At 51.8% G+C, this 27,046-nt stretch overlaps 3 protein-coding genes across 4 annotated transcripts; 2 read left to right on the top strand and 1 right to left on the bottom strand.

The window, feature by feature from the left end:
• Nucleotides 1–260: 260 nt before the first annotated feature.
• RPL27 (ribosomal protein L27) lies at nt 261–4,850 on the top strand. The gene is made up of 5 exons (XM_008966516.5): nt 261–316; nt 594–676; nt 1,779–1,948; nt 4,534–4,644; nt 4,733–4,850. The coding sequence occupies exons 2-5, from the start codon at nt 596–598 to the stop codon at nt 4,779–4,781; spliced, it is 411 nt and encodes a 136-aa protein (XP_008964764.1). The 5' UTR covers nt 261–316; nt 594–595; the 3' UTR covers nt 4,782–4,850.
• Nucleotides 4,851–8,523: 3,673 nt separating this feature from the next.
• Nucleotides 8,524–16,152, top strand: IFI35 (interferon induced protein 35). 2 transcript variants are annotated; one of them, XM_003813925.4, is made up of 7 exons: nt 8,524–8,816; nt 13,868–13,966; nt 14,740–14,887; nt 14,960–15,072; nt 15,169–15,355; nt 15,472–15,578; nt 15,804–16,152. In XM_003813925.4, the coding sequence occupies exons 1-7, from the start codon at nt 8,796–8,798 to the stop codon at nt 15,993–15,995; spliced, it is 867 nt and encodes a 288-aa protein (XP_003813973.1). In that variant the 5' UTR covers nt 8,524–8,795; the 3' UTR covers nt 15,996–16,152. The 2 variants fall into 2 exon arrangements, with proteins under 2 accessions (XP_003813973.1, XP_008964765.1); XM_008966517.4 differs by having other exon boundaries at nt 8,576–8,816; nt 14,960–15,066.
• A 150-nt stretch (nt 16,153–16,302) lies between these two features.
• VAT1 (vesicle amine transport 1) lies at nt 16,303–24,830 on the bottom strand. The gene is made up of 6 exons (XM_008966518.6): nt 24,219–24,830; nt 20,882–21,089; nt 20,326–20,496; nt 20,131–20,220; nt 18,002–18,243; nt 16,303–17,839 (listed from the first exon to the last, which is right to left on the bottom strand). The coding sequence occupies exons 1-6, from the start codon at nt 24,603–24,605 to the stop codon at nt 17,756–17,758; spliced, it is 1,182 nt and encodes a 393-aa protein (XP_008964766.1). The 5' UTR covers nt 24,606–24,830; the 3' UTR covers nt 16,303–17,755.
• Between the last annotated feature and the right edge of the window lie 2,216 nt (nt 24,831–27,046).

Raw genomic sequence — 27,046 nt, 5'->3', positions numbered from 1 at the left:
CAACAAAGCCTAGCTGCTGAGTCCAGAGCGCACAGCACAGTCGCCCTCCCAGCTCTTCCGTTGGCCGGGAGGAGTCTCCTTTGCTCTTGTCTACTGCTGGAGCTGCTAATAAAGCTTCATTCGAATACTTGAGCTGCCGCGCCCGGCGTTTCCCTCATGAGCTTCTTCCGCCCGCAACACGAGACTCAGCACCACACAATCAGCGTGGCGAAGCCTGAAGGGCGGGACAGGAAGTGAGGTCACTCCTCACCGGGGTGAAAGGTTAGCGGAAGTGTCCTTCTTTCCTTTTTGCTGTAGGCCCGGGTGGTTGCTGCCGGTAAGTAGAAGCTTGGGTTGAATCTTTCAATCCGCTGCCATCCGCGGCTTGGGGGTCGAAGGTCCGGGCGGCGCCGGGTGCATTCCTTCCCTAGGTCTCTGGCGGCTACGTATCCGATCCTGTCCTGCGAGCAGGGCCCTCGGGCGGCCTGGACCAAGGCGACAGTGAACACAGTCTGAAGTTCCGGCCCAAGACCTGGGCTTGCTGGCAGGAGTCAGCTCTGGGCATCTTTGGCTTTACGGATTTTTAAGTGGCCCTTTCTCCTTGCTCTCTGCAGAAATGGGCAAGTTCATGAAACCTGGGAAGGTGGTGCTTGTCCTGGCTGGACGCTACTCCGGACGCAAAGCTGTCATCGTGAAGGTATCAGCCTCGCGGGACTCTGCGTCCTTGCATCCCGGGACCAGGCTGGCTGCGGCGGGGCGGGCAGGCTTGGAATTCAAGGCCTGTTTCTGGGGCAGTAGCCAGTGAGCACGGTCAGGGTGAACGTGGGAGAGCTTTTGAGAGAGGAAGAAGCACAGTAAAAGCAAATGTGAGCTGAATTGGGCTCCCAACGCATAAAGCCTTCTCCACCAGAGGCTTTAAATATATAGTAATAGTGGCTGACATTGCACGCTTGCTATGTGCTCCCACTGCCTTTCAGGTATTGTCATGTGCAGTCCTTGAAGTAATCATAGGGGATTCCTTTTCTTTTCTTTCTTTTTTTTTTTTTTTTGAGACGGGATCTCTGTCCAGGCTAAGTGCAGTGGCGTGATCACTGCAGCCTCGACCTCCCGGGCTCAAGCGAGTCTCCCATCTCAGCCTCCCGAGTGGCTGGGACTACAGGTGCGTGCCACCATCCCCAGCTATAGGGGGTTCCTTCCTGTTGCTAAGGTTTGGAGGTGTTCTGTTATTTACCTGAAGTGCTGCAGCTGGGAATCTGTAAGAAGAGGAGGAAATTGCTTTTAGAAAGGTCACGTAGCCCCTCACTGTTTTCCTCTTATCCATGATTTTGTAGCTTCTTGAGAGAGTTCCCTAGGCTCTGGCCACATACACCACTGCGTTTTGTTGTTGTGGGGACACTGGAGTACCCCTGGATTCCCCTCTCCCATCTCCTGAGACTGATCTCTGGAGTTAGGCTGTGGTGTCTTAACCTTGGCTGTACACTTCACTAGCAGTGGAGCAAGTGAATAGATACCAAGTCCTGTGAGCAGTGCTTGGCATATAGCAAGTACTTCTTAAATGTCAACTGTTGCTACTTTTAAATCTCTTACCTCTAATAAGCCGTTCCAGATGCTTCCTGATGGAGATAAACACTGTTCTGTTTCTCTTTGGTTATTTCTCATAGCTTTCTGTGATTTTTCTCTTTATAATGGTGGATGTTGGAGACCTGAGGGTGGAAATATTTTTTGGACACTGCCCTACCTCTAACACAGGGCCTAAATAGGCCCTCAGTGAATAACAAATGTAATTCTTACTCATTTAGAACATTGATGATGGCACCTCAGATCGCCCCTACAGCCATGCTCTGGTGGCTGGAATTGACCGCTACCCCCGCAAAGTGACAGCTGCCATGGGCAAGAAGAAGATCGCCAAGAGATCAAAGATAAAATCTTTTGTGAAAGTGTATAACTACAATCACCTAATGCCCACAAGGTGAGCATTTCAAGAACTAGAATTTAAATTTCTTCTCCCTGCTCTGTTGAATAAGGAGATAGACCTTGCAGCCATTCCAACACCAGGAAGGGATATCATTTCCAAATTGTTCATCTTCAACTCATAAAGTGGCTATGGTTTCCAGTGTTGCCTTTGTTCCATCTTTTAAGTGTTGGGTAAAGATTGTTTTCCATCCACAGTAAACACAGGCATGGGGTCTGATCTGCCCTCTTCCACTGTTCCACCCTCAAGGATAAATACAATAGGTTTCAAAAAGTCTGTGAGTGCGTGAAAGCAAGTCTTCCCCAATTAATTTTACTCACCTGTTGGGCCCTTTAGTCTGGGGACATACACTGTCTTAGTACAGTGTTTTGTGTTTTTTTTGTTTTTTTTTTTTGAGACGGAGTCGCGCAGGCTGGAGTGCAGTGGCGGGATCTCACGCCATTCTTCTGCCTCAGCCTCCCGAGTAGCTGGGAGTATAGGCACCTGCCACCACGCCTGGCTAATTTTTTTTTTTTTTTTTTGTATTTTTAGTAGAGGCGGGGTTTCACCATGTTAGCCAGGATGGTCTCGATCTCCTGACCTTGTGATCTGCCCACCTCAGCCTCCCAAAGTGCTGGGATTACAGGCGTGAGCCACTGTGCCCGGCCAGTACAAGTGTTTTTTAAGAAGTACAAGAGGCCGGGCACAATGGCTCCCGCCTGTAATCCCATCACTTTGGGAGGCCAAGGCGGATGGATCACCTGAGGTCAGGAGTTTGAGACCAGCCTGACCAACATGGTGAAACCCTGTCTCTACTAAAAATACAAAGTTAGCTGGGCATGGTAATCCTGTAATCCCAGCTACTTGGGAGGCTGAGGCAGAAGAATCGCTTGAACCCGGGAGGTGGAGGTTGCAGTGAGCCAAGATCACACCATTGTACTCCAGCCTGGGCAAGGAGAGCAAAGCTCCGTCTCAAAGAGGTGCAAGGCCGGGCACAGTGGCTCACACCTACAATCCCAGCACTTTGGGAGGCCGAGGCGAGCGGATCACAGGGTCAGGAGATCGAGACCGCACTGGCTAACACGGTGAACCTGGGAGGTGGAGATTGCAGGGAGCCGAGATCACACCACTGCACCTCCAGCAAAAGAGGTGCGAGAATTGAGAAAGTCCTGAACAATAATTGCCAGAACCCAGCAGCATGCACCTTAAAGTTTGCTGCTGGTATTGCACATTTACTCTGGGTTGGCTGACCTAAAGGGGCAGAGAGAGGCCAGACACCATGGCTCACGCCTGTAATCCCAGCACTTTGGGAGGCCGAGGCAGGTGGATCGCTTGAGGTCAGGAGTTCGAGACCAGCCTGGCCAACGTGATGAAATCTCATCTCTACTAAAAAATAAAAAAATTAGCTGGGCATGGTGGCTGGCACATGTAATCCCAGCTATTCTGGAGGCTGAGGTGGGAGAATCGCTTGAGTTTGGGAGGTGGAGGCTACAGTGAGCTGAGATGGCACCACTGCACTCCAGCCTGGGTGACAGAGCGAGACTCCATCTCAAAAAATAAAAGTAATAATAATAAAAGGGCAGAGAGAGCTGTTTCTTGGGTGCTGGGATGTGGTGGGGTTGAGGCAGCTAGTTTTTGGGCTGTCATGAGAGTGACTGCATTGGCAGAACTTGAACAATAAGGAAATGATTTCAAGTAGAAAGTTAGCTAACTGTCATGATGAAAGTCAAGAAGGCCTAATTTGGCCGGGCACAGTGGCTCAGGCTTGTAATCCCAGCACTTTGGGAGGCCGAGGCAAGCGGATCACGAGGTCAGGAGATCGAGACCATCCTGGCTAACACTGAAACCCCGTCTCTACTGAAAGTACAAAAAATTAGCCAGGCATGGTGGCAGGCGCCTGTAGTAGTCCCAGCTACTCGCAAGGCTGAGGCAGGAGAAGGGCGTGAACCTAGGAGGCGGAGGTTGCAGTGAGCCGAGATTGCGCCACTGCACTCCAGCCTGGGCAACAGCGAGACTGTGTCTCAAAAAGTGGGGGAGGGCCTCATTTGATGATTCTTAGCTAGAAAAATAAAGTAGTTGTGGGAAATTGAGAATGAAACATTGAATTTTACATTTTATTGGCTTGAATCCAATAAATGTTAAAAGTGTATTTTCAGGCCGGATGCGGTGACTCACGCCTATAATCCCAGCATTTTGGGAGGCCAAGGCGGGCGGATCACGAGGTCAGGAGATCAAGACCATCCTGGCTAACACTGTGAAACCCCGTCTCTACTAAAAAAATACAAAAAATTAGCCAGGCGTGATGGCGGGCGCCTGTAGTCCCAGCTACTCGGGAGGCTGAGGCAGGAGAATGGCGTGAACCCGGGAGGCGGAACTTGCAATGAGCTGAGATCACACCACTGCAGTCCAGCCTGGACGAAAGATTCAGACTCCGTCTCAAAAAAAAAAAAGTGAATTTTCAGATAATGTCATCGGGACATGGCTTTTGATGGTTGCTTCTAAGGAGTCAGACCCTGATTCCCTAGTGTCCCACAGGGATTTGGGCTGTATAGGGGCCCCTGGCAGTATGTGGGCTAATCCTGCCTCTCCACCTTTGTCCCCAGGTACTCTGTGGATATCCCTTTGGACAAAACTGTCGTCAATAAGGATGTCTTCAGAGATCCTGCTCTTAAACGCAAGGCCCGACGGGAGGCCAAGGTCAAGTTTGAAGAGAGGTAAGTAGGCTTTGGTAGTGAATGGTGGAGTATGGTTTCACTATTTCCATTCCTTTCCTCATTGGTGTCCTCTTTTTTTCCCTTCTAGATACAAGACAGGCAAGAACAAGTGGTTCTTCCAGAAACTGCGGTTTTAGATGCTTTGTTTTGATCATTAAAAATTATAAAGAAAAAAAGCCTGTGTCTGCATGCTGTATGTATTACCAGACTGTGAAAAGGAGAACATTATTGAATAGGAAACACTGGGTGGGCTGGGCACGGTGGCTCACGCCTGTAATCCCAGTACTTTGGGAGGCCAAGGCGAGCGGATCACCAGGTCAAGAGATGGCCAACATGGTGAAACCTTGTCTCTCCTAAAAAATACTAAGAATTATCTGGGCCTGGTGGTGCACGCCTGTAGTCCCAGCTACTCGGGAGGTTGAGGCAGGAGAATTGCTTGAACCCGGGAGGCGGAAGTTGCAGGGAGGGCTGAGATAGCACCACTGCACTGCAGTCTGGCAACAGCAAGACTCCATCTCAAAAAAAAAAAAAGAGACACTGGGTGATGGATGAGGGGCTGGGAAAATGTTAAATCTGCCTTAATGAGATTTACGCTGCCTCTGTCCTTAGCCTGATAATCCCTGTGAAGAATTGTGTAGCCTCCCTGGCTTCTACCCATTACACGCCAGGAGAACCTCTGCCACACACACTCTGCCCCTCCTTGTGACAACCAAAGGCCCCTGAGTGGTGGGGATCAGGTATTTTTGATTGAGAACCACTAACCCGAAATTCTCAAACCTTAACACAGATAGAGGTCACCTGGATGGTTTGTTAAACCACGGATTGCTGAAATCCTGCCCTCAGACTGATCAGTAGGTCTGAGTTTCTAGCAGGTTTTCAGGTGACACTGGTACTGGTGTAGGTGAGATGGGGACCACCCTGGAGACCTGCTCCTGGTGGTAACGACAGATGCCTTTGGTGAATCCCTGAGCCTAGAGCAGCTGTTTAATAGGACAAGGGAGTGCTCCTCAAATGGCCTGGCTGGCAGAGACTTGAAAGAAAGTGATCAAAGGAGCTTTGGGGCATTGGGTTGTGCCACTACTGTGTAGTGCAGGAGAGACATTTAGTTCTTAGGATCTGGCATTTTATCTCTCAATGGACTGTAACTGTAGTCATGTTTCATGAATGAAATAGGTGCTCCATCTGAATGGTTCTGTCGCTAGAGGGAACTAAGATTCAAACAGGCCAGTTTGCCAAGTCTGCTAGGTACCACTTAGCACTTGGGAACCAGAGGGGGCAGGGTGGCGGGAAGGGGCCAAAAGTAGGATTGGTGAGTAACTGGAAAAAACTTTGGGCTAGGTTACTAGGAAACTTTTTTTTTTTTTTTTTTTTTGGGACAGAGGCTTGCTCTGTTGCCCAGGCTGGAGTGCAGTGGCGCGATCTCGGCTCACTGCAAGCTCCGCCTCCCGGGTTCACGCCATTCTCCTGCCTCAGCCTCCCGAGTAGCTGGGACTACAGGCGCCTGCCACCATGCCCGGCTAATATTTTTGTATTTCTAGTAGAGACGAGGTTTCACCGTGTTAGCCAGGATGGTCTGGATCTCCTGACCTTGTGATCGGTCTACCTCAGCCTCCCAAAGTGCTGGAATACAGGCGTGAGCCATTGCGCCCAGCCACTTTTTTTTTAAGATGGAGTTTTGCTCTTTCACCCACCCAGTCTGGAGTGAGGTGGCACTATCTTGGCTCACTGCAACTTCTGCCCCGCCCCGGGGTTCAAGCGATTCTCCTGCCTCAGCCTCCCAAGTAGCTAGGACTACAGGAGTGTGCTACCACACCCAGCTAATTTTTGTATTTTTAGAAGAGATGGGTTTTCACTATGTTGGCCAGGATGGTCTTGAACTTCTGATCTCATGATCCACCCACCTCGGCATCCCAAAGTGCTGGGATTACAGGTGTGAGCCACTGCACCCGGCCAGGAAACTTTTTAATTGAATCTTCACACACTTAAGTATTAAGGCATCTCTATTGAGACAGACTCCTATTAAGTAGCTTGCCTACTCAGGGTCACAGAAATGGGGCTGAATTTAAAACTGAGGAAAAATACAGCAAATTTTTTTCCACTCTACCTCAAGGCCCAAGTGTAAATACTATTCCTACCAGGTTTGGATCCATGCTTTGATTCCTAGCCCTGTGACCTTGGGCAAGTTTCTAATGCTCTGTGCCTCAATTTTCTCATCTGTAAAGTGAAGAAAATAGAACCAACTTCATGGCATTGTTTTGAAGAGTTAATTCATGTAAGGCACAAGCGTGTTGGGCAGATAATAGCTCTCCTTGCTGGCCACTGTTAACAGTTTTGTGAACTTTTTTCTTTTTTTTTTTTTTTGAGCCAGAGTCTCGCTCTGTCACCCAGCTGGAGTGCAGTGGCACGATCTCGGTTCACTGCAAGCTCCGCCTCCCGGGTTCAAGCGATTCCCCCGTCTCAGCCTCCCGAGTAGCTGGGACTACAGGCGCACGCCACCACGCCCGGCTAATTTTTGTATTTTTAGTAGAGACGGTTTCCCCATGTTGGTCAGGCTGGTCTCAAACTCCTGACCTCAAGTGATTCACCGCCTCAGCCTCCCAAAGTGCTGGGATTACAGGCGTGAGCCACTGCACCCAGCCTTTTTTTTTTTTTTTTTTTAAGAGACAAGATTCACTGTGTTGCCCAGGCTGGCCTCGAACTCCTGGGCTCAAGCAGTCCTCCTGCCTCAACCTGCTGGAACTATAGGCACATGTTACCAGTGGGCCCAGCTGCTGGGATTGGCACTTTTTTTTTTTTTTAGTCGGAATCTCACTCTGTCGCCCAGGCTGGAGTGCAGTGGCGTGATCCGGCCCGGCTAATTTTTTGTATTTTAGTAGGGACAGGGTTTCACCATGGTGGCCAGGATGGTCTCGTGATCCACCCGCCTGGACCTCCCAAAGTGCTGGGATTACAAGGCATGAGCCACTGCGCCTGGCAGTTTTGTGAACTTGAACTGTGGACTTTATCTGTCCTAATTGTGTTTCTCATTCATTCAGCAATTATTATTTTTTGAGATGGAGTTTCGCTCTTGTCACTCAGGCTGGAGTGCAACAGCGCGATCTTGGCTCAATGCAACCTCCGCCTCCCAGGTTCCAGCTATTCTCCTGCCTCGGCCTCCCAAGTAGCTGGGATTACAGGAATACACCACCACACCTGGATAATTTTTGTATTTTTTTAGTAAAGACAGGGTTTCACCACGTTGGCCAGGCTGGTGTCTAACTTGGGATCTCAGGTGATCTGCCCACCTGGGCCTCCCAAAGTGCTGGGATTACAGGTGTGAGCCACCGCACCCGGCAGTTTTGTGAACTTGAACTATGGGCGTTATCTGTCCTGACTGTGTTTCTCATTCATTCAGCAATTATTATTTTATTTTTTGAGATGGAGTTTCACTCTTGTCACCCAGGCTGGAGTGCAATGGCACGATCTCGGCTCAATGCAACGTCTGCCTCCAGGTTCCAGCTATTCTCCTGCCTCGGCCTCCCAAGTAGCTGGGATTACAGGAATGCACCTCCACGCCCGGCTAATTTTTATATTTTTTTAGTAAAGGTGGGGTTTCACCATGTTGGCCAGGCTGCTCTCTAACTCCTGACCTCAGGTGATCTGCCCGCCTGGGCCTCCCAGAATGCTGGGATTACAGGTGTGAGCCGCCGCACCCAGCTCATTCAGCAATTATTTTATCAATGTTCGATGTGCCCAGCATTATTCTAGGCTCTAGGGAAATAATCCATTGACAAAGCAGGGTCTACCAATGGGCTTGTCGGAGATTGCTGGGAATGGTTGATTGGGGGCCAGTTTGCAGTTGCGGTGAGGTGGCTTTCCTTGAGGCAGCATGGCTGAGTGAAGTCGACTTTGCTGACCAAGAAGGCTCCTCCCAGGGGTGGGGAAGCCTCGGCAGGGGGCGGCATGTGAGCGCCAGAAGGCAGGGATTTCACGGAAATGAAAGTGGAAGCAAACAGCCTGCGAGCAGAGCCTCCTGAGGTGTATTTCGGGTCTTGCTGGGGCGAGAGAGACCACAGCCCTTTGGGGGGTACAAACAAGAGTTCAGTTGCTGTGAATTCTGCCACTGTGCCCAGCTCTGAAGCCTCAGCTCTTGCCAAACAGACCCGAGACCCATGTCAGCCCCACTGGATGCCGTAAGTGAGGAGGAGGGAGTTGGGAAGTGGGGAAACAGGAGTAATCCTCTTGGCTAGGAACCTGTAGATATCTCAGGGCCTGGCAGCCAAGCCTCTCCCTGCCCATCTCAGACCTGCTGAAGGGCTGGGGAGAAACACAGGGCTGGGGTTGCCTCTGCAAGAGTTGGTTCCCTAACCTATTGCCTCAGACAGGAGGAGCTCATTAAATCCTGTGTGTGTACACTTCTCTGGAGAGAGAATCTGTAGTTTCCATCAGATACTCAGAGGGTTCTGTGACCCAAATAACAATTGTTCTAGGCCGGGCGTGGTGTCTCACGCCTGTCATCCTAGCACTTTGGGAGGCCTTGGCAATACAGTGAAAATCCGTCTCTACTAAAATACAAAAAATTAGCTGTGTGTGGTGGTGTGCGCCTGTAATCCCAGCTACTTGGGAGGCTGAGACAGGAGAATCACTTGAACCTGGGAGGCGGAGGTTGCAGTGAGCTGAGATTGCATCACTGCACTCCAGCCTGGGTGACACAGCGAGACTCTGTCTCAAAAAAAAAAAAATTAAACCAAAGGAATTAGGCTGGGTGTGTTGGCTCACACCTGTAATCCCAGCCAGCACTTTGGGAGGCTGAGGCGTGTGGATCACTTGAGGTTAGGAGTTCGAGACCAGCCTGGCCAACATAGCAAAACCCCATCTCTACTAAAAACACAAAAATTAGCCAGGCATGGTGGCACACACCTGTAATCCCAGCTACTAGGGAGACTGAGGCGGGAGAATTGCTTGAACCTGGGAGGCAGAGGTTGCAGTGAGCCGAGATTGTACCACTATGCTCCACTCTGGGCAACAGAGGGAGACTGTCTCTCACACACACACACACAAAATTTATATATATATATATACTATAAGAATTATACTTTAAGAATCACACTAGGTAATCCATAGATTAACACAGTAAAAACTTATCCCACTGCTTAGCACCTACAGAGCATTCAATATGTTTCTTCTTAATATTATTATTGCCAACCTTTTCAGAACCCCAGTTCCCCAAGGACAATCCCTTTTTTTTTTTTTTTTTTTTGAGACGGAGTCTCGCTCTGTCTCCTAGGCTGGAGTACAGTGGCATGATCTCGGCTCACTGCAACCTCTGCCTCCCGGGTTCAAGCGATTCTCCTGCCTCAGCCTCCCAAGTAACTGGGAGTACAGGCACGTTCCACCATGCCTGGCTAATTTTTTGTATTTTTAGTAGAAATGGAGTTTCACCGTGTTAGCCAGGATGGTCTTGATCTTCTGACCTCGTGATCTGCCCCCCTCAGGCTCCCAAAGTGCTGGGATTACAGGTGTAAGCCACCATGCCCGGACTTTTCTTTCCTTTTTTTTTTTTTTTTTTTTGAGATGGAGTTTCACTCTTGTTGCCCAGGCTGAAGTGCAATAGCATGATCTTGGCTCACTGCAACCTCTGCCTCCCAGATTCAAGTGATTCTCTTGCCTCAGCATCCCAAGTAGCTGGGATTATAGGCACACACGCCACCACGCCTGGCTCTTTTTTTTTTTTTTTTTTTTTTTTTGAGATGGAGTCTCGCTCTGTCACCCAGGCTGGAGTGCAGTGGCAGGATCTCGGCTCACAGCAAGCTCCGCCCCACGGGTTCATGCCATTCTCTTGCCTCAGCCTCCCAAGTAGCTGGGACTACAGGCACCCGCCACCACGCTCAGCTAGTTTTTTGTATTTTTGGTAGAGATGGGGTTGCACCGTGTTAGGCAGGATGGTCTCGAACTCCTGACCTCGTGATCCTCCCGCCTCAGCCTCCCAAAGTGCTGGGATTACAGGCGTGAGCCACCGTGCCCAGCATGGCTAATTTTTTGTAGAGACAGGGTTTCAGCATGTTGGCCAGGCTGGTCTCGAATTCCTGACCTCACATGATCTGCCTCCCTTAGCCTCCCAAAATGCTGAGATTACAGGCTTGAGCCACATCACCCGGCTTTATATACGTTAAATTGGGCCATCTTTTTCAAATAAAAATCCAGATTTTTTGTTTTTTGGAGACAAGATCTCACTGTTTTTTCCAGGCTGCAGTGCAGTGGCTGGATCATGGCTCACTGCAGCCACCTCCACCTCTAGGGATCAATAGATCCTTCCATCTCAGCCTCCCGAGTAGCTGGGACTACAGGCATGTGCCACCATGCCTGGCTAATTTTTAAATATTTTGTAGAGGTAGAGTTTTGTCCTGTTGCCCAGGCTGGTCTCAGACTCCTGGGCTCAAGCGATCTGCCTCCCTCAGCCTCCCAAAGTGCTGGGATTACAGGCATGTGCCACAACAACCTGCCCAGATTTTTTATTTCTATTAAAAATGGGAAGATTAGGAGGCCTGGGTCCGTGGCTCCTGCCTGTAATCCCAGCACTTTGGGAGGCTGAGTTGGGCAGATCACTTCAGGTGGGAAGTTTGAGACCAGCCTGGCCAACATGGTGAAACCCCATCTCTACTAAAAATACAAAAATTAGCTGGGCATGGTGGTGCGTGCCTGTAGTCCCAGCTACTCAGGAGGCTGAGGCAGGAGAATCGCTTGAACCCGGGAGTCAGAGGTCGCAGTGAGCCGAGATCCTGCCACTGCATTCCAGCCTGGCGACAGAGCGAGACTCTGTCTCAAAATAAATAAATAAATAAATAATAAAAAAATTAGCCAGGAGTGGTGGCAGGTGCCTGTAATCCCAGCTACTTGGGAGGCTGAGGCAGGAGAATCTGTTGAACCCGGGAGGTGGAGTTTGCAGCGAGCCGATATTGCGCCACTGCACTCCAGCCTAGGCAACAGAGGGAGACTCCGTCTCAGAAAAGAAAAAAAAATAGAGGGCTGGGCGCGGTGTCTCACACCTGTAATCCCAGCACTTTGGGAGGCTAAGACGGGCGGATCACGAAGTCAGGAGATCGAGACCATCCTGGCTAACACGGTGAAACCCCGTCTCTACTAAAAATACAAAAAAATTAGCCAGGCGTGGTGGCGGGCGCCTGTAGTCCCAGCTACTCAGGAGGCTGAGGCAGGAGAATGGCGTGAACCCGGGAGGCGGAGCTTGCAGTGAGCTGATATTGCGCCACTGCACTCCAGACTGGGTGTCAGAGCGAGACTCCATCCCAAAAAGAAAAAAAAAAAAATAGCTGGCATGATGGCACACGCCTGTACTCAGGAGGCTGAGATGAGAGGATTGATTGATTCCGGGAGGTCGAGGCTGCAGTGAGCCATAATGGAGCAATTGCACTCCAGCCTGGGTGGCATTGAGACTTTGTCTCAAAAAACAAAACAAAACAAAAACATGGGTAGATTTGCTGTGGGGGGAAACTTCGTTATGGCTAGAAGCAGTTTACTTTAGAAAGGACATGCTCTTCCCAGTGCGTCAGAGTCCCCACCACTCTCTGTTATCCTACATGGCTCTATTAACTCATTAATGTCATCCAACTGGCCCTTAAAGGCACTGTGTTAGCACTCTCTGATTTACAGAAATATGAATAACTAAGGATCCTTTTCACTATTCATAAACCAGCATAATTTGGTCAAGCTCTAGTTTTCTTCTGCTAAAAATAGAACAAACTCACACTGAATTTCTTTGGTGTCCTCTGTAATGTGCTCCTTTACCGTCATTCATTCACTTCATTTCTTCATTCAACACAGTTTTACCGGACACATATTTTGTGCCGGAGATCTTGCTGGACACAGGGAATACAGAGATGGTCAGAACAGAGTCCTATCTTTCCAAGAGATCTCATGCTTCTCTGAGCTGAACTTCTTTATCAGGATTCCTAACCACAGGGTGAACTCTGCTCTATTCCACAAACAAAGGTGCATTTATTGGTATCCCTGGTGTCACTTCCCTGCCTGTGATGTCAGTTCTCTCTCTGGACCCATTCCAGATCACACCCAGCCTAAAAGGTTACTTGGTGTACAGTGGAAAGTGTGACAGTCCAGGGACAAGCTAGAATTGATGGGTAAACTACCTCCCCACTCTGGGCTTCATTTCTTCACTGTAAAGCACAGGTTAGTGGGTGGGCTCTGGAGTCAGACAGCCTAGGGCCAAATGACTTTGGGCAAGTCATTTAACCTCTCTGAGCTTTAATTTCCTCATCTATAAAATAAGGATTGGCCAGGCATTGTGGCTTACACCTGTAATCCTAGCACTTTAGGAGGCCGAGGCGGGCAGATCATCTGAGGTCAGGAGTTTGAGACCAACCTGGCCAACATGGTGAAAACCTGTTTCTACTAAAAATACAAAAATGAGCCAGGTGTGGTGGTAGGTGCCTGTAATCCCAGCTACTTGGGAGGCTGAGGCAGGAGAATTACTTGATCCTGGGAGGTGGAGGCTGCAGTGAGCCAAGATCACGCCACTGCACCCCAGCCTGGGAGACAGAGCAAGACTCTGTCTCAAAAATAAATAAATAAATAAAAATTAAAAAAATAAATCAATAAAATAAGGATCACAGGATATCTATCTTAGATACCCTGTTGTTCTAAGAATTGAATGAAATAATTCATCAGATGGGCTTAGCACAGTGCCTGGCATATAGTACTTAGTAAATGTTAGTTAAGAATATGACTGTATGACATTTTGCAACTAGTCTCCCCTCCTCTTGGAGGTGTCCCTAATTGGGTTAACCCTTTTGGGATTGTCCCTCTTCCAAATTCCGGCTGCCCTTCACAGTCAGTCATGTGATCATGTACTCTTGAGCACTGTTTGGCAGGCCTGAGGGTCGTATCCTTATCTTCCACTGCCTGTGTCAGTGCCGAGCACTTTCTAGCAGGAGCTCAATCAGTGTTTGTTGAACTCTAGATCTGTGGTCACGAACAAGTCATGGACGCTGCAAAGGCTCCTGCCCTTTCAAGAGCAGCTGAGATGAGGCCAGCCAAGCCCTGGGTGGAGGGGGCCAAGACCAGCCCAGGGCAGCACAAAGGGGTTGGGTTGTTCTTGAGCTTAGCATCAACTCTGCTTTTGGAGCGTCCAGAATAGGCCCCCCTTCCCCTGGGCTTGTTGATTCTCTGGAAGGGCGGGTAGAAGTCTTGTTGTTTCCTTCTGCCCCAACAGGCCCTCCACGCCCTTCAGGAGGAGCAGGCCAGACTCAAGATGAGGCTGTGGGACCTGCAGCAGCTGAGAAAGGAGCTCAGGGACTCCCCCAAAGACAAGGTAAGGTGGGAGACCTGGTGTTGTTTGATAAGAACGAGCTGGCGAGGCTGGGTGCGGTGGCTCACACCTGTAAACCCAGCACTTTGGTAGGCCAAGGGGGCCTGATCACCTCAGGTCAGGAGTTTGAGACCAGACTGGCCAACACAGTGAAATCCCATCTCTACTAAAAATACAAAAATTAGGCTGGGTGCAGTGGCTCACGCCTGTAATCCCAGCACTTTGGGAGGCCGAGGCTGGTGGATCACCTGAGGTCAGTTTGAGACCAGCCTGGCCAACAGGGTGAAACCCCGTCTCTACTAAAAATACAAAAATTAGCCGGGTTTGGTGGCACATGCCTGTAATCCCAGCTACTCGGGAGGCTGAGTCCGAATTGCTTGAACCTGGGAAGTGGAGGTTGCAGTGAGCCAAGATCGTGCCACTACACTCCAGCTGGGTGACAGAGCAAGACTCCCTTTAAAACAAACAAACAAACACAAAAAAGAGCTGGGGAGTTCTCGGTTTTATTCCTGGCTCTGCTACTTCCTTGCTGTGTGACCTCCAGTGTGTTACTTGAACATCTGTAAAGTAGAGCTACCCACCTCCCAGGACAAATTAAGATGTTGTACGTAAATTGCCCGGTATGGACCAGACCTGCATTCATCCACTCATTTATCCAGCTTTTCTTTCAGTAAATGTATTTATCTCCGGCACTCAGCATCAATGGAATGGAATCGGAGATGCCTTCCTCCTAGGTGGGAGTGAGGAACACTCCTACTCCCCTCCCCTACTTCCAGGTCCCATTTTCAGTGCCCAAGATCCCCCTGGTATTCCGAGGACACACCCAGCAGGACCCGGAAGTGCCTAAGTCTTTAGTTTCCAATTTGCGGATCCACTGCCCTCTGCTTGCGGGCTCTGCTCTGATCACCTTTGATGACCCCAAAGGTAAGCTCATGGGGAGCCTCAGGAGGGAGGTGGGGAGGATTCCCAGTACTGACCCTGTTTCCCACCACCCAGTGGCTGAGCAGGTGCTGCAACAAAAGGAGCACACGATCAACATGGAGGAGTGCCGGCTGCGGGTGCAGGTCCAGCCCTTGGAGCTGCCCATGGTCACCACCATCCAGGTGATGGTATGACAGAATCCTGGGGCATGCAAAGCATGCCATGCACCTGGGCATGGGGAAGTGGAGCTGTGTCTGGGACCACCCCTTGCTGTCTCCCCCTAGGTGTCCAGCCAGTTGAGTGGCCGGAGGGTGTTGGTCACTGGATTTCCTGCCAGCCTCAGGCTGAGTGAGGAGGAGCTGCTGGACAAGCTAGAGATCTTCTTTGGCAAGACTAGGAACGGAGGTGGCGATGTGGATGTTCGGGAGCTACTGCCAGGGAGTGTCATGCTGGGGTTTGCTAGGGATGGAGGTGAGGGCTATGCAGACCTCCTGCAGGGGAGACGAGGGTATAGGGTGTGCAAGATTAAGGTACAGGGAGAGGAGAGGGCTTGATGCTAAAGGTCCACCCCTCCTTGTTCCCCACAGTGGCTCAGCGTCTGTGCCAAGTTGGCCAGTTCAGAGTGCCACTGGGTGGGCAGCAAGTCCCTCTGAGAGTCTCTCCGTATGTGAATGGGGAGATCCAGAAGGCTGAGGTAAGCAGGAGGGGTGAAGAACAGGGGCTGGGCTGGGTAACCTGTCTGCCTGCCAGGAACTTGCCCAATGAAGGATCAGAGGCCCCAAACCCCACTGACCTACCTACCCACCACCAGCCTCTCCAGGCCTCCCGACCTCATACCCCCATGGGGCACTGCCTGCCCTACCCCCAGCCCCCAGCCCTTCTCCCATGAGCCTTTGCTATCTCCTGGCTCCTTTTCCAGATCAGGTCGCAGCCAGTTCCCCGCTCGGTACTGGTGCTCAACATTCCTGATATCTTGGATGGCCCGGAGCTGCACGATGTCCTGGAGATCCACTTCCAGAAGCCCACCCGCGGGGGCGGGGAGGTAGAGGCCCTGACAGTCGTACCCCAGGGACAGCAGGGCCTAGCAGTCTTCACCTCTGAGTCAGGCTAGGGGCCTCCCCTTCTCATCCTCCCCACCCCCCCGCCAAGGTTCTCATACTGGGCTGGGCTTGGGTGCCCATATAGGAGGTCTGTATGTTCACCAACAGTGCAGAGGGATCACACATTGCGAAACACTGCCCAGAACAGTAAAAAGAGCCTGCACGCCATGATGTTCTTCCTCATTTCACTCATGAAAGGAAACGTGATTTGGGCATGGAAAGAGGCAGGGGGCAGGAAGCAGCCCAGATCTTCTGCTGGCAGCACTAGCCTTCCAGGAGCTCACCTTCCCTCCACTCTCAGAGGCAACAAGCAGGACCCAGGGTTTGGCTTTTTATTGACACAAACACAAAGGCAGCTGTGGTAATGGGGTGGTGGGGTACACAAAAGCAGAAATCGCACTTCACACATTTAGGCCTCATTTAGACAATGAGGAGGCTGAGCCTGTCCCTCCACCTCCCATTGCAATGGTTGGGGCAATAACCCTCCCTAATCCTAGCTCAGTGAGTAGAGGGAGCGACCTCCCTACCCAGGAAGTCCCCATTTTGGTTGCAATGGCCCAGGTCCTGACCATCCCACTCTGTACTTCCCTGCTCCATCTCCCCACCCATGTAAACAAAGTTTTGGGCTGAGTTTGATAAGCTGCCTCTCTGCTTTGAGAAGGCAGTAGGGCCTCCCCTAACTGCAAGGGGAATGTGCTTGGATTTTTACTTTGGTCCCAGTACAAGAAACAGACAGCACTGCCTTTCAGAGCTCTGGCTAGTAAATGCCACACATATCTGCAAGGCTGAGGAAGCTTCCCCGCCTTTCTCCTCAACCACCATAGAGACAGGACATGGCACAGACCACGATGAGGGCACCTGTTTTTGCCCTGCCTCCCCAGGAGGCTCGGGGCTGCCTTACCCAATGGCACATACACAGATTTTTGGCAGTGTTGTGGGACTGGGGAGGAGCGAAACCCCAGCTCCACCAGAACAAGGAAGGCACTGGGGAGTACAGGGGAGGAGAAGGAGGTGGGAGACAGGATCCTCCCTCCCCGCCGCCACACACACACAAGCACAGGTTTTCGTTGCTAAGGCACTGAGAACAAATCCAGAGAACTCAGTGAAGGGTGGGGGCTTTGTATCCTTCCCAGAGTTGTGACCTAGGGGAGTAGGTCTGATTCCCACCCTGTTGGAAGAGGCAGCCTTGGTTAAGAATGGCAGAAAACCTGGAGATGGAAGAAGCCCAATTGTGCTTAAGAAGTTGGGGACAGAGGACGAGATTGGGAACTGGTCAAGCCCAGAGGTGGGCACTGGTCAGTCCAGGCTGAAGGGACACTAGGGACAGACAAGTACATGCTGGACTCACAGAGATTGGCCCCATATCCTGAGCTGACGTTTCAATTCTTTGGGGAGGTGGCGGGGCAGGGACGGGAGGAAAGATGAGGCAGAGGTGAAAGCACATGGAACACAACAGGGGGGGACTGGCTAACCTTGGCACAAAAGCAGCACAGCAGGCCCGGGGAAAGGGTGGGGGCAGGAAGCAGCCGGCCTCCCTCTGACCCTCCCTGTCGCCTTGGCAGGGCCCAGACATCCAAATGGTCACTTCCCAACCTCTTCAGAGGTCAGGAAGCGGGGAGGGGCAGGGGAGAGCGGTCATCACCACAGAGACCTTCGGGGGAGGGAGGGCAGAGCATTATGACAGAGGCTGAAATGCAAGTCTGGTGGCCAACAGAACGTAGCTTCCCAACTTCTCCCTTCGCTGGTCTCTAGGGTCTCACAGCCACTTGCCCTAGTTCTCCTTCTCTGGCCCTGGAACCAGGAGGACCTTGCCCACATTCTTCTTCTCCTGCATCTGTTTCATGGCATCAGCCACCTGGGGAGGAAGGAAAGATGCGGCTCCCAGTGCTATCCAACCCTCATCCAACAAGAGCCAGTGTGATGCAGGCAGCCCTCCTCTTCCCCAGGAATCTGCCCCTTGGGACCCCAGCCTTCATGAGTCCTACCCAAGCCCTCCCTGCAAAGTCCTCACATTCACCTTCTCGAAGGGCCAGACTGAGTCAATGTGGGGCCTGATGTGGCCCTGGTTGTACAGAGCCAGGAGGCGGGCCACCACACCACTGACCAGCTGCACCTCACCATCCAGGTAGCCCAGGTGGAAGCCACACACAGCCCGGTTGGCCTGCAGCAGCTGCAGAGCTGTCACGCTGAACTGATTCCACCATGTCCGGGCCAGGGCCATCAGGTTCCGTTTGGGGCCTGTCAGCAGGTTGGCCATTCCTGAAGGACAAGGTGACATAGCCTGTGAACCCCCCCAGGCACATCCCTCTGTGTCTGCATCTGTGCTCTCTGTTCCCTGTGATCCCCTTGCAATTCTCCACACCAGTGCCAGGGAGTGATTGGATAATTCTCAAACTGCTGGTTACCAGACCCAAACCAACCCTGGCTGACTTTAAATTGCTCTAGGGGCTGGGTGCTATGGCTCACATCCGTAATCCCAGCACTCTGGGAAGCCAAGGTGGGGGGGATCACTTGAGGTCAGGAGTTCGAGACCAGCCTGCCCAAAATGGTGAAACCTTGTCTCTACTAAAAAATAAAAAATTAGCCAGGTGTTGGCCGGGTACGGTGGCTCACGCCTGTAATCCCAGCACTTTGGGAGGCCGAGGTGGGCGGATCACCGGACGTCAGGAGTTCGAGACCAGCCTGACCAACATGGAGAAACCCCGTCTCTACTGAAAATACAAAATTAGCTGGGCATGGTGGTACATGCCTGTAATCCCAGCTACTCAGGAAGTCTGAGGCAGGAGAATCGCTTGAACCCGGGAGGCGGAGGTTGCAGTGAGCCAAGATCGCACCACTGCACTTCAGCCTGGGCAAAAAGAGCGAAACTCCGTCTCAAAAAAACAAACAAACAAACAAACAAAAAAACCCACAACAATACAAAAATTAGCCAGGTATGGTGGCATGCGCCCGCAGTCCCAGCTACTTGGGAGGCTGAGGCAGAAGAATTGCTTGAATCCGGGAGGTGGAGGTTGCAGTGAGCCGAGATCGTGTCACTGCACTCCAGCCTGGGTGACAGCCAGACTCTGTCTCAAGAAAAAGAAAAAAAAAAAAGCCAGGCGTGGAGATGGGCACCTGTAATTCCAGCTACTCAGGAGCCTGAGGCAGAACTGCTTGAACCAGGGAGGTGGATGCTGCAGAGAGCCGAGGTTGCACCACTGGACTCCAGGATGGGTAACAGAGTAATACTCTGTCTCAAAAAAAAAAAAAAAAATTGCTCTAATCTTTATGTATTTGCTTGTTTGTTCATTTGTTTGAGTCAGGGTCTCGCTCTGTTGCCCAGGCTGGAGTACAGTGCCACCACACCTGGCTAATTTTTGTATTTTTTGTGGAGATAAGGTTACACCATGTTGACCAGGCTGGTCTCGAATTTCTAGGCTCAAGCCATCCGCCTGCCCTGGCCTTCCAAAGTGCTGGGATTACAGGCATGAGCCACCATGCCTGGCTTATTTTGTTGTATGAAATACTTTTTTAAATGAAAATGCACCCTGCCTAAGATGCTCAGGGAGGTAGGACAGAAAGAAGGCAGGCTGGTTGTTCAAGAATAATCCCCAAACAAGAATGTAGAATTTGGCCAGGCGTGGTGGCTCACGCCTATAATCCCAGCACTTTGGGAAGCTGAGGCGGCTGGATCACCTGAGATCAGGAGTTCAAGACCAGCCTGGCCAACATGGTGAAACACCGCCTCTACTAAAAATACAAAAATTAGTTGGGCGTGGTGGCAGACACCTGTAATTCCAGCTACTCGGGAGGGTGAGGCAGGAGAATCGCTTGAACCCAGGAGGCAGAGGTTGCACTGACCGAGATCATGCCATTGCACTCCAGCCTGGACGACAAGAGCAAAACTCTGTCTCAAAAAAAAAAAAAAAAAGAATGTAGAATTTACTATCACTCATATGAAAAGTTGTGACAGAGAATGAAAAGAGCTGCTACCCAAGAGTCAGCAATCTGAATGCAGCATACAGGACCATTCCTAACCCTGATCGTCTACAGAGCACCTGAGTCCCTACCCCTTCTTCATTCAAAAGCCCTGGCCTCTATATCCCACCCCTTAGACCCTCCCTCCTGCCCTCACATGCTCTCTCCATCCCTGGCCCACTAACTCACCATAGGTGACGACTTTGCCCATGGGTTTCAGGAGGTTGTAGCCCTTGGCAGTATCTGACCCACCCAGAGGGTCCATGACAATGTCCACTCCTGTCATAGAGTAGGGGAACCCAAGAACAACATTAGGATCCACAGATCTGGAGCTCCCCTCCCTGTCCTGTGCCTCCCTACCCCCTCCCATATTATGCCCCCCACCTTTAGGGGAAATCTTCTTGATCTCATCCACGTAGTCAGTCGTGTGATAGTCGATGGGATGTGTGACCCCATTCTCCTTCAGTGCCTCGTGCTTGCTGGCCGAGGCCGTTCCGAACACTGTCACATTCTCCACTGTACGGCACAGCTGCACGGCAGCCATACCCACACCCCCTGCAGCAAGACACCCATAAGCAGGGGATATGGAGTTGCCCTGGCCACCAACCACTCCATTCTAGCCTCCCAGGGACTCAGCCTGTCACCTTCATTTTGCCTACGCTCATTTTAGGGCCGTGTCTAATTTCCATGACTGAGAAGTGGTGGGGAAGGTAGCTAGAGAGGTGGGGGTGTGGGGTGAGGGCACGTTGCTAAGGATAGCACACCAGACTAGACCTGGTGCCTGAATGTTACCACGGCAACTACACAGCAGAGGCCTCTGGGAGCCACAGGCCAAGGCAGCCTGGTGTTGCCATGACAACAACCCAGACAGGCTGCAGGGAAGGGGCCTGGAAGGAAATCTGGGTGGGGTAAGGAGTGATAAAGTGAGGGGACCTGTCACCTGCAGCCATGTGTACCAAGACGCTGTGGCCAGGCCGTAGGTTGCCGAAGTCAAAGAGGACCATGTAGGCTGTAATGTAATTGACGAGCAAGGCAGCAGCTTCCTCAAAGGTCATGGCCTCAGGCATCAGGAAGGTCTGGACCGAGGGCACAGTCACCTCTTCCTGCCACATCCCTGACCGGTTCAACACCATCACCCGGTCTCCTGCCTTGAAAAACAGAAGAGTATCATTCAGTCACTCATTCATTCACCCACAGGCTATTTACTGATTTTCCCCTAGGTACAAGGCCACCTTCTTCCAAATGAAGTAGCAGGAGAAGCAGCAATAGTCATGGTAATAATAATAATAACATCATCATCAACAACAATAACAACTCACCTTAACTGAGTGCTGACTGAGGGCCGAGTCCGATTTCAAGTGCTTTATATATAATGCTTAATTAACCCTTACATCAGTTCTTTGAGGCAGATACTATCCTTATCATCTTCTTACAGATCTTACATGTCACTATTGTGTAAGATCCCTGAATGCAAGAAGCTTACAGTTAGGGCAGCATGAAGTATTATGGAAGAGATCAAACTGCTGTGGTTACAAAAGCGGTCTCAACTGTTTACTGACTGTGTGACTTCGGATGCATAAAAATTACTTAATCTTTTTGAGCTCCAGTTTTCCAGCTCCAGTTTTCTTATCTGTCAATTAGGGCAATTTTTCCAAATGGAAAAAAAAAATTTTAGCACAATGTCTGGCACATAATAAGCACTTAATAATGTTAGCTAACAATAATAATAATAATAATATAATAGCAGCAAGGAAGTCACACAACTAACCAAAAGAAGACAGCACTGTGTGGTCAGGGCCATACCAAAGTGCAGGCAAAGTTCTCTGAGCGCTTACAGCAGGGTGTGGTCACCTCGGGAGAAGTGTGTTTGAGCCAGCACTGGGAGCCCAGAAAACACCTTCACTCAGAGATGGTGCAGGAGGGGCAACAGAAAAGAAGGGCTACAGAGGCCTACGCAGCAGTAAAAGGCTTCCCCCCCACCCCCACGAGAGCCTCTGTGCAGGAGGGAAAGGGGACAAAGATAACAGAACCTTTCTCTCTAGCTTAGCAAGTGGGGTCAAGGGAAGGGCAGGGAAAAGGAGGGAGCGTCAGGAGAAAAGACTTCTCTGCGCTCTCTGAAGAGCATGAAGAGGGAGGTGTGGGTGCTGTTCTGGGGCAATCCGGGTCTGTCTTGATCCCTGCCAGGAATGATGGGAATTCTGTATATTAACAAGAGTTAGGGTCCATGGGGAAGGGGGATGGGACTGCCACTTACGCCCTTTTTCATGTCCTCAAGCCCCCACACTCCACTGAATACGAGAACTGAGGGCATGCTGGGGTCTTTCCTTCCAAGTTCTGGCCTGAGATGAGGTCTGGAGAACAAGAACAGAAGCCCTCCACCCAGGGACTCAGGACTAGCAGATACAGAACAACCCAGGAGAGCTGCGAGGAGTGCATTGGTCATTTAGGGTCATGGCCAGTCCCAGATTTGACCCAGAACAAGTCTCACTTACCCTGGCTCATGCTAACCCTCAGGCCATCCAAATCAGGGCCATGACCCCTCCCCAGCCCAGACACCAGGAGGGAGGAGGAGGGAGAGAGAGAAGGAAGGGCCCTCCCCGCAGAATCCAGGCTCTTACATCAGATTCTTGCCCTGTACAGGATATCCTGTATTTACCAGGCGGAAAGTGTATGGAGGGGAGGTGAGGTGGGTGGCCTTCAGCAGTAACATGAACTACAACTACCTCCCGAAAATATTCCTCTTAGACGCCTGCTCAAGAGTGGGATCATTTAGAAGTCAGTTTGAGGGTGGGGCCAGAGCTGAATTCAGAGGAAAGCCTTAAGGAGAAGCTGTTTGCATACAGGATGAATCCAACAAACCTGGCTCCAGAATCGGGCTGGCAGGTCTGCAAGAGGCTGCATCTGAGGGGCCTCTCTTTGAGGGGTCTGATTTAAAAAGGAAACTCCTGGCCGAGCGCAGTGGCTTATGTCTGTAACCCCAGCACTTAGGGAGGCCGAGGTGGGCAGATCACCTGAGGTCGGGAGTTCGAGACCAGACTGACCGACATGGAGAAACCCCATCTCTACTAAAATACAAAATTAGCCAGGCATGGTGGCGCATGCCTGTAATCCCAGCTACTCGAGAGGCTGAGGCAGGAGAATCGCTTGAACCCGGGAGGCAGAGGTTGCGGTGAGCCGAGATCGCGCCATTGCACTCCAGCCTGGGCAACAAGAGCGAAACTCCGTCTAAAAAAAAAAAAAGAAAAGAAAAAGAAAAAAAAAAAGAAACCTCTAAACAAATGGCGTGCTGAGGCCTCATCCCAGGTCTCTCAAAAAGCTGATCATTTTGAGCTCTCTGGTGTCCAGGGTTGTGGCCAAGATTAATGATAAATGAGAAGGAGAAACAGGCCTGCAGACTTGGCCAACCAGTTCAAGGCGCCACACCTCTCCGTTCCAGTCCAAACCCCTGGCACCGGGGTTTCTGAACTGGGGGTCCTCTGCAGGAGGAAGGCAGAGGTGGGTCCCCCCTTCCACTCCCCGCCCCAGGCATTCCCAAGGGCAGCCCCGGGTCGTGGCCCGATGGCTGAGGGCTGAGTCACAGGAGGAGGAGATACTGCAGTCACGGGAGACACAGAGCCCAAGACAAAGATCGGATGACCCAATCCCGCCTCCCCCACCCCAAAATCAGATCGGCGTGTAAGGCTGGTGGCGGTGGGGTAGCAAAGGCTCTCTCTCCTCCGTGATGGGCGTGTCTCGTCTCTTTGGCCTTGCTTTGGGAGGGGCCGCCTCACACCCCCACAGACCACGGGGCTGCATGTGACCAGGACTCTGGCACGGCCGCTGTGCCCCCGCCCAACCCCGACGACATAGCCCCTCAAGCTCCCTCGGGGAAAGGGGGCACTAACCATCACTCATAATCACAGACCACAACTACCCAGAGAGTGTTTGGTGGGTAGGGGTACAGGTGTGGTTTTAATGGGGGGGGGGTGGGGACGGTAGTGTGGTTGTGCGCATGCGCATGGGCACCTTATTGTTTTCCCCCCCACCAACACAGCTTCTGGGCGGCGGCCACAACTAAAAATGGTTGGGGAAGGGGCGATAATTTCGTCTCCCCTCCCCACATAAATGCCGCTCTCCAGGAGCCCCCAAACACAAGTTCCTTGGCTACGCTTTCCACGCTCGTGCACCCAGGTCCGCGCCAGTTTCTCCCGCCCTGCCACACCCCCGGCGCCCGCCCACTCGTGCCCCACTGCCCAGTGGCCTGCGCAGCCCTGCCCTGCCCTACGCAACCCGCTCACCTTGCGGTCGCTGACTCCCTCGCCCACTGCGATCACAACACCCGCGCCCTCCATGCCCGGAGTGACAGGCAGCGGCGGGAGACGGTCGTACAGCCCCTGCCTAGCCATGAGGTCTGCGAAGTTGAGCCCGCAGGCCCGCAGACGCAGCGTCAGCTGGCCGGGCCCAGGGGCCGGGGGCGCTGCCGGCCGGCTCTGCAGCTTCACCTTGTCGTAGCCTCCAAAGCCGGTGAGCACTAGGCAGCGCAGCAGTGGCGGCGAGGCGGCGGTGGCTGCGGCCCCTTCGGAGGCCGCGGGCTGCTGGGGGTCGCTCGCTGCCTCGGTTTTCGGAGGCGGCGAAGAGGCGTCTTCCCCGGTCGCTGCCTCGGCTACCTCTCTCTCGGAGGACATGGCTGGGACTCCCGACGAGAGCGCACAGCTGGATGTAGAGTGCACAGCTGGGGAAGGCGGAACGAGTCGGGAAGAGCCGCGGCTGCGGGATCCAGCGGGAGGGGCGGGGCGCCGGGCGAGGCGGGGCCTCGCGCTCAGCCTTAAAGGGCCAGGGCCATAGTGGCGCAAGCTGGGAGAGCACGAAAAGGGGCACCAGGAACGTCTGTGCTCTTGGGATCAAGCCGACTGTGATTTATTTATTCATAGTAAACCTTATTCAAATTAAAAACTATTATAAGGGATAGGCCTGGCGCGGTGGCTCACGCCTGTAATCCCAGCACTTTGGGAGGCCGAGGCTGGTGGATCATTTGAGGTCAGGAGTTCAAGACCAGCCTGGCCAAAATGGTGAAACCCCCGTCTTTACTAAAAATAAAAAAGTTAGCCGGGCGGTAGTGGCGCGCGCCTGTAATCTCAGCTACTTGGGAGGCTGAGGCAGAGGAATCGCTTGAGCCTGGGAGGCGGAGGTGAGCCGAGATCGCGCCACTACACTCCAGTCTGGGCAACAGAGTGAGACCCTGTTAAAAAAAAAAAAAAAAGGGCTGGGCGGCGTGGCTCACGCCTGTAATCCCAACACTTTGGGAGGCCGAGGCGGGTGGGTGGATCACCTGAGGTCAGGAATTCGAGACCAGCCTGACCAGTATGGTGAAACCCCAGCTCTATTAAAACTACAAAAATTAGCCAGGCATGGTGGCAGGTGCCTATAGTCCCAGCTACTAGGGAGGCGGAGGCTGGAGAATTGCTTGAACCAAGGAGGCGGAGGTTGCAGTTAGCCAAGATCGTGCCGCTGCACTCCAGCCTGGGCTACAGAGGGAGACTCCATCTCGAAAAAAAAAAAGGCTGGGCACGGTGTCTCACGCCTGTAATCCCAGCACTTTGGGAGGCCGAGGCGGGCAGATTACGAGGTCAGGAGATTCACCTGGCTAACACGGTGAAACCCCGTCTCTACTAAAAAATACAAAAAATTAGCCAGGCGTGGTGGCAGGCGCCTGTAGTCCCAGCTACCTGGGAGGCTGAGGCAGGAGAATGGCATGAACCCAGGAGGCAGAGCTTGCAGTGAGTCGAGATCGCGCCACTGCACTCCAGCCTGGGCTACAGAGGGAGACTCCGTCTCAAAAAAAAAAAAAAAAAAAAAAAAAAAAAAGTTAAGGAACAGTCCCAAAACTTGAACTTACATCAGATTTGGAGTTAACTCATATCAGATTTGGAGTCAGCCACCTGTGGACTGGAGTCCAACTACATTGTGTCTCAGGCTCTGACTCTACCTTTATGTAACCCAGGCAGGGATGAGACTTAATTCACTGTGGTCTTGCAGTGGCAAAGTAGAAGCATGGAGACCAAGCCTTTAAAACTTTCTGACTTTGGTGTTAACGTTCTGTTCCTCATTTTCCCTTCTGTAACATAGTGATGATGCTGCGTGCTCTAGTTATATTTATATTTTTATTTTTTTGATACAGGGTCTCACTCTGTCACCCAGGCTGAGCGAGGTGGGGCGATCACAGCTCCCTACAGCCTCAAACTCCCGGCTTCAAGCAATCCTCCCACCTCAGCCTCCTGAATAGCTGGGACCACAGGCATGTGTCACCACGCCCGGCTAACTTTATGTTTTACTGCTCTTTGCAGAGCAGGGCTACCCCATAGGCAGCGTGCCTAGAGTGGCCAAACCTAGCTAAGTTTTGATTTTTTTTTCTAGAGAGAGGGTCTCGCTAATGTTGCCCAGGATGGCCTCAAACTCCTGCACGCAAGCAAGCCTTGGCCTCCCAAAGTGCTGAGTTTACAGGCGTGAGCCACCGCGCCCAGCTTCTAGTTATCTTTACAGAATTATTTGCAGCATATATTATTGACTCGAATTGCCTCGATATAAAAAAGCACTTTTTTTTTTCTCGAAACTCTATTGCCCAAGCTGGAGTGCAGTGAGGCAATCTCGGCTCACTGCCACCTCCACCTCCCGGGTTCAAGCGATTCTCCTGCCTCAGCCTCCCGAGTAGCTGGGACTACGGGCACGCGCCACCACGCCCGGCTACTTTTTGTATTTTTAGTGGAGATGGGGTTTCCCCATGTTGGCCAGGCTGGTCTCAAACTCCTGACCTCAGATATCCACCCGCCTCGGCCTCCCAAAGTGCTGGGATTACAGGCGTGAGCCACCGTGCCTGGCCAAAAAAAAGCACTTTTAAAAGGTAAAAGATGGCCGGGCACGGTGGCTCACGCCTGTAATCCCAGCACTTTGGAAGGCCGAGGCGGGTCGATACCTGAGGTCAGGAGTTTGAGACCAACCTGGCCAACATGATGAAACCCCGTCTCTACTAAAAATACAAAAATTAGCTGGGCGTGGTGGCGCACGTCTGTAATCCCAGCTACTTGGGAGGCTGAGGCAGGAGAATCGGTTGAACCCGGGAGGCGGAGGT

This window comes from Pan paniscus, chromosome 19, assembly GCF_029289425.2.
Source record: "Pan paniscus chromosome 19, NHGRI_mPanPan1-v2.0_pri, whole genome shotgun sequence".
Lineage (NCBI taxonomy): Eukaryota > Metazoa > Chordata > Mammalia > Primates > Hominidae > Pan > Pan paniscus.
Note: the sequence above shows the minus strand (reverse complement) of the source record. Positions and strands in the feature narration are given on the sequence as shown.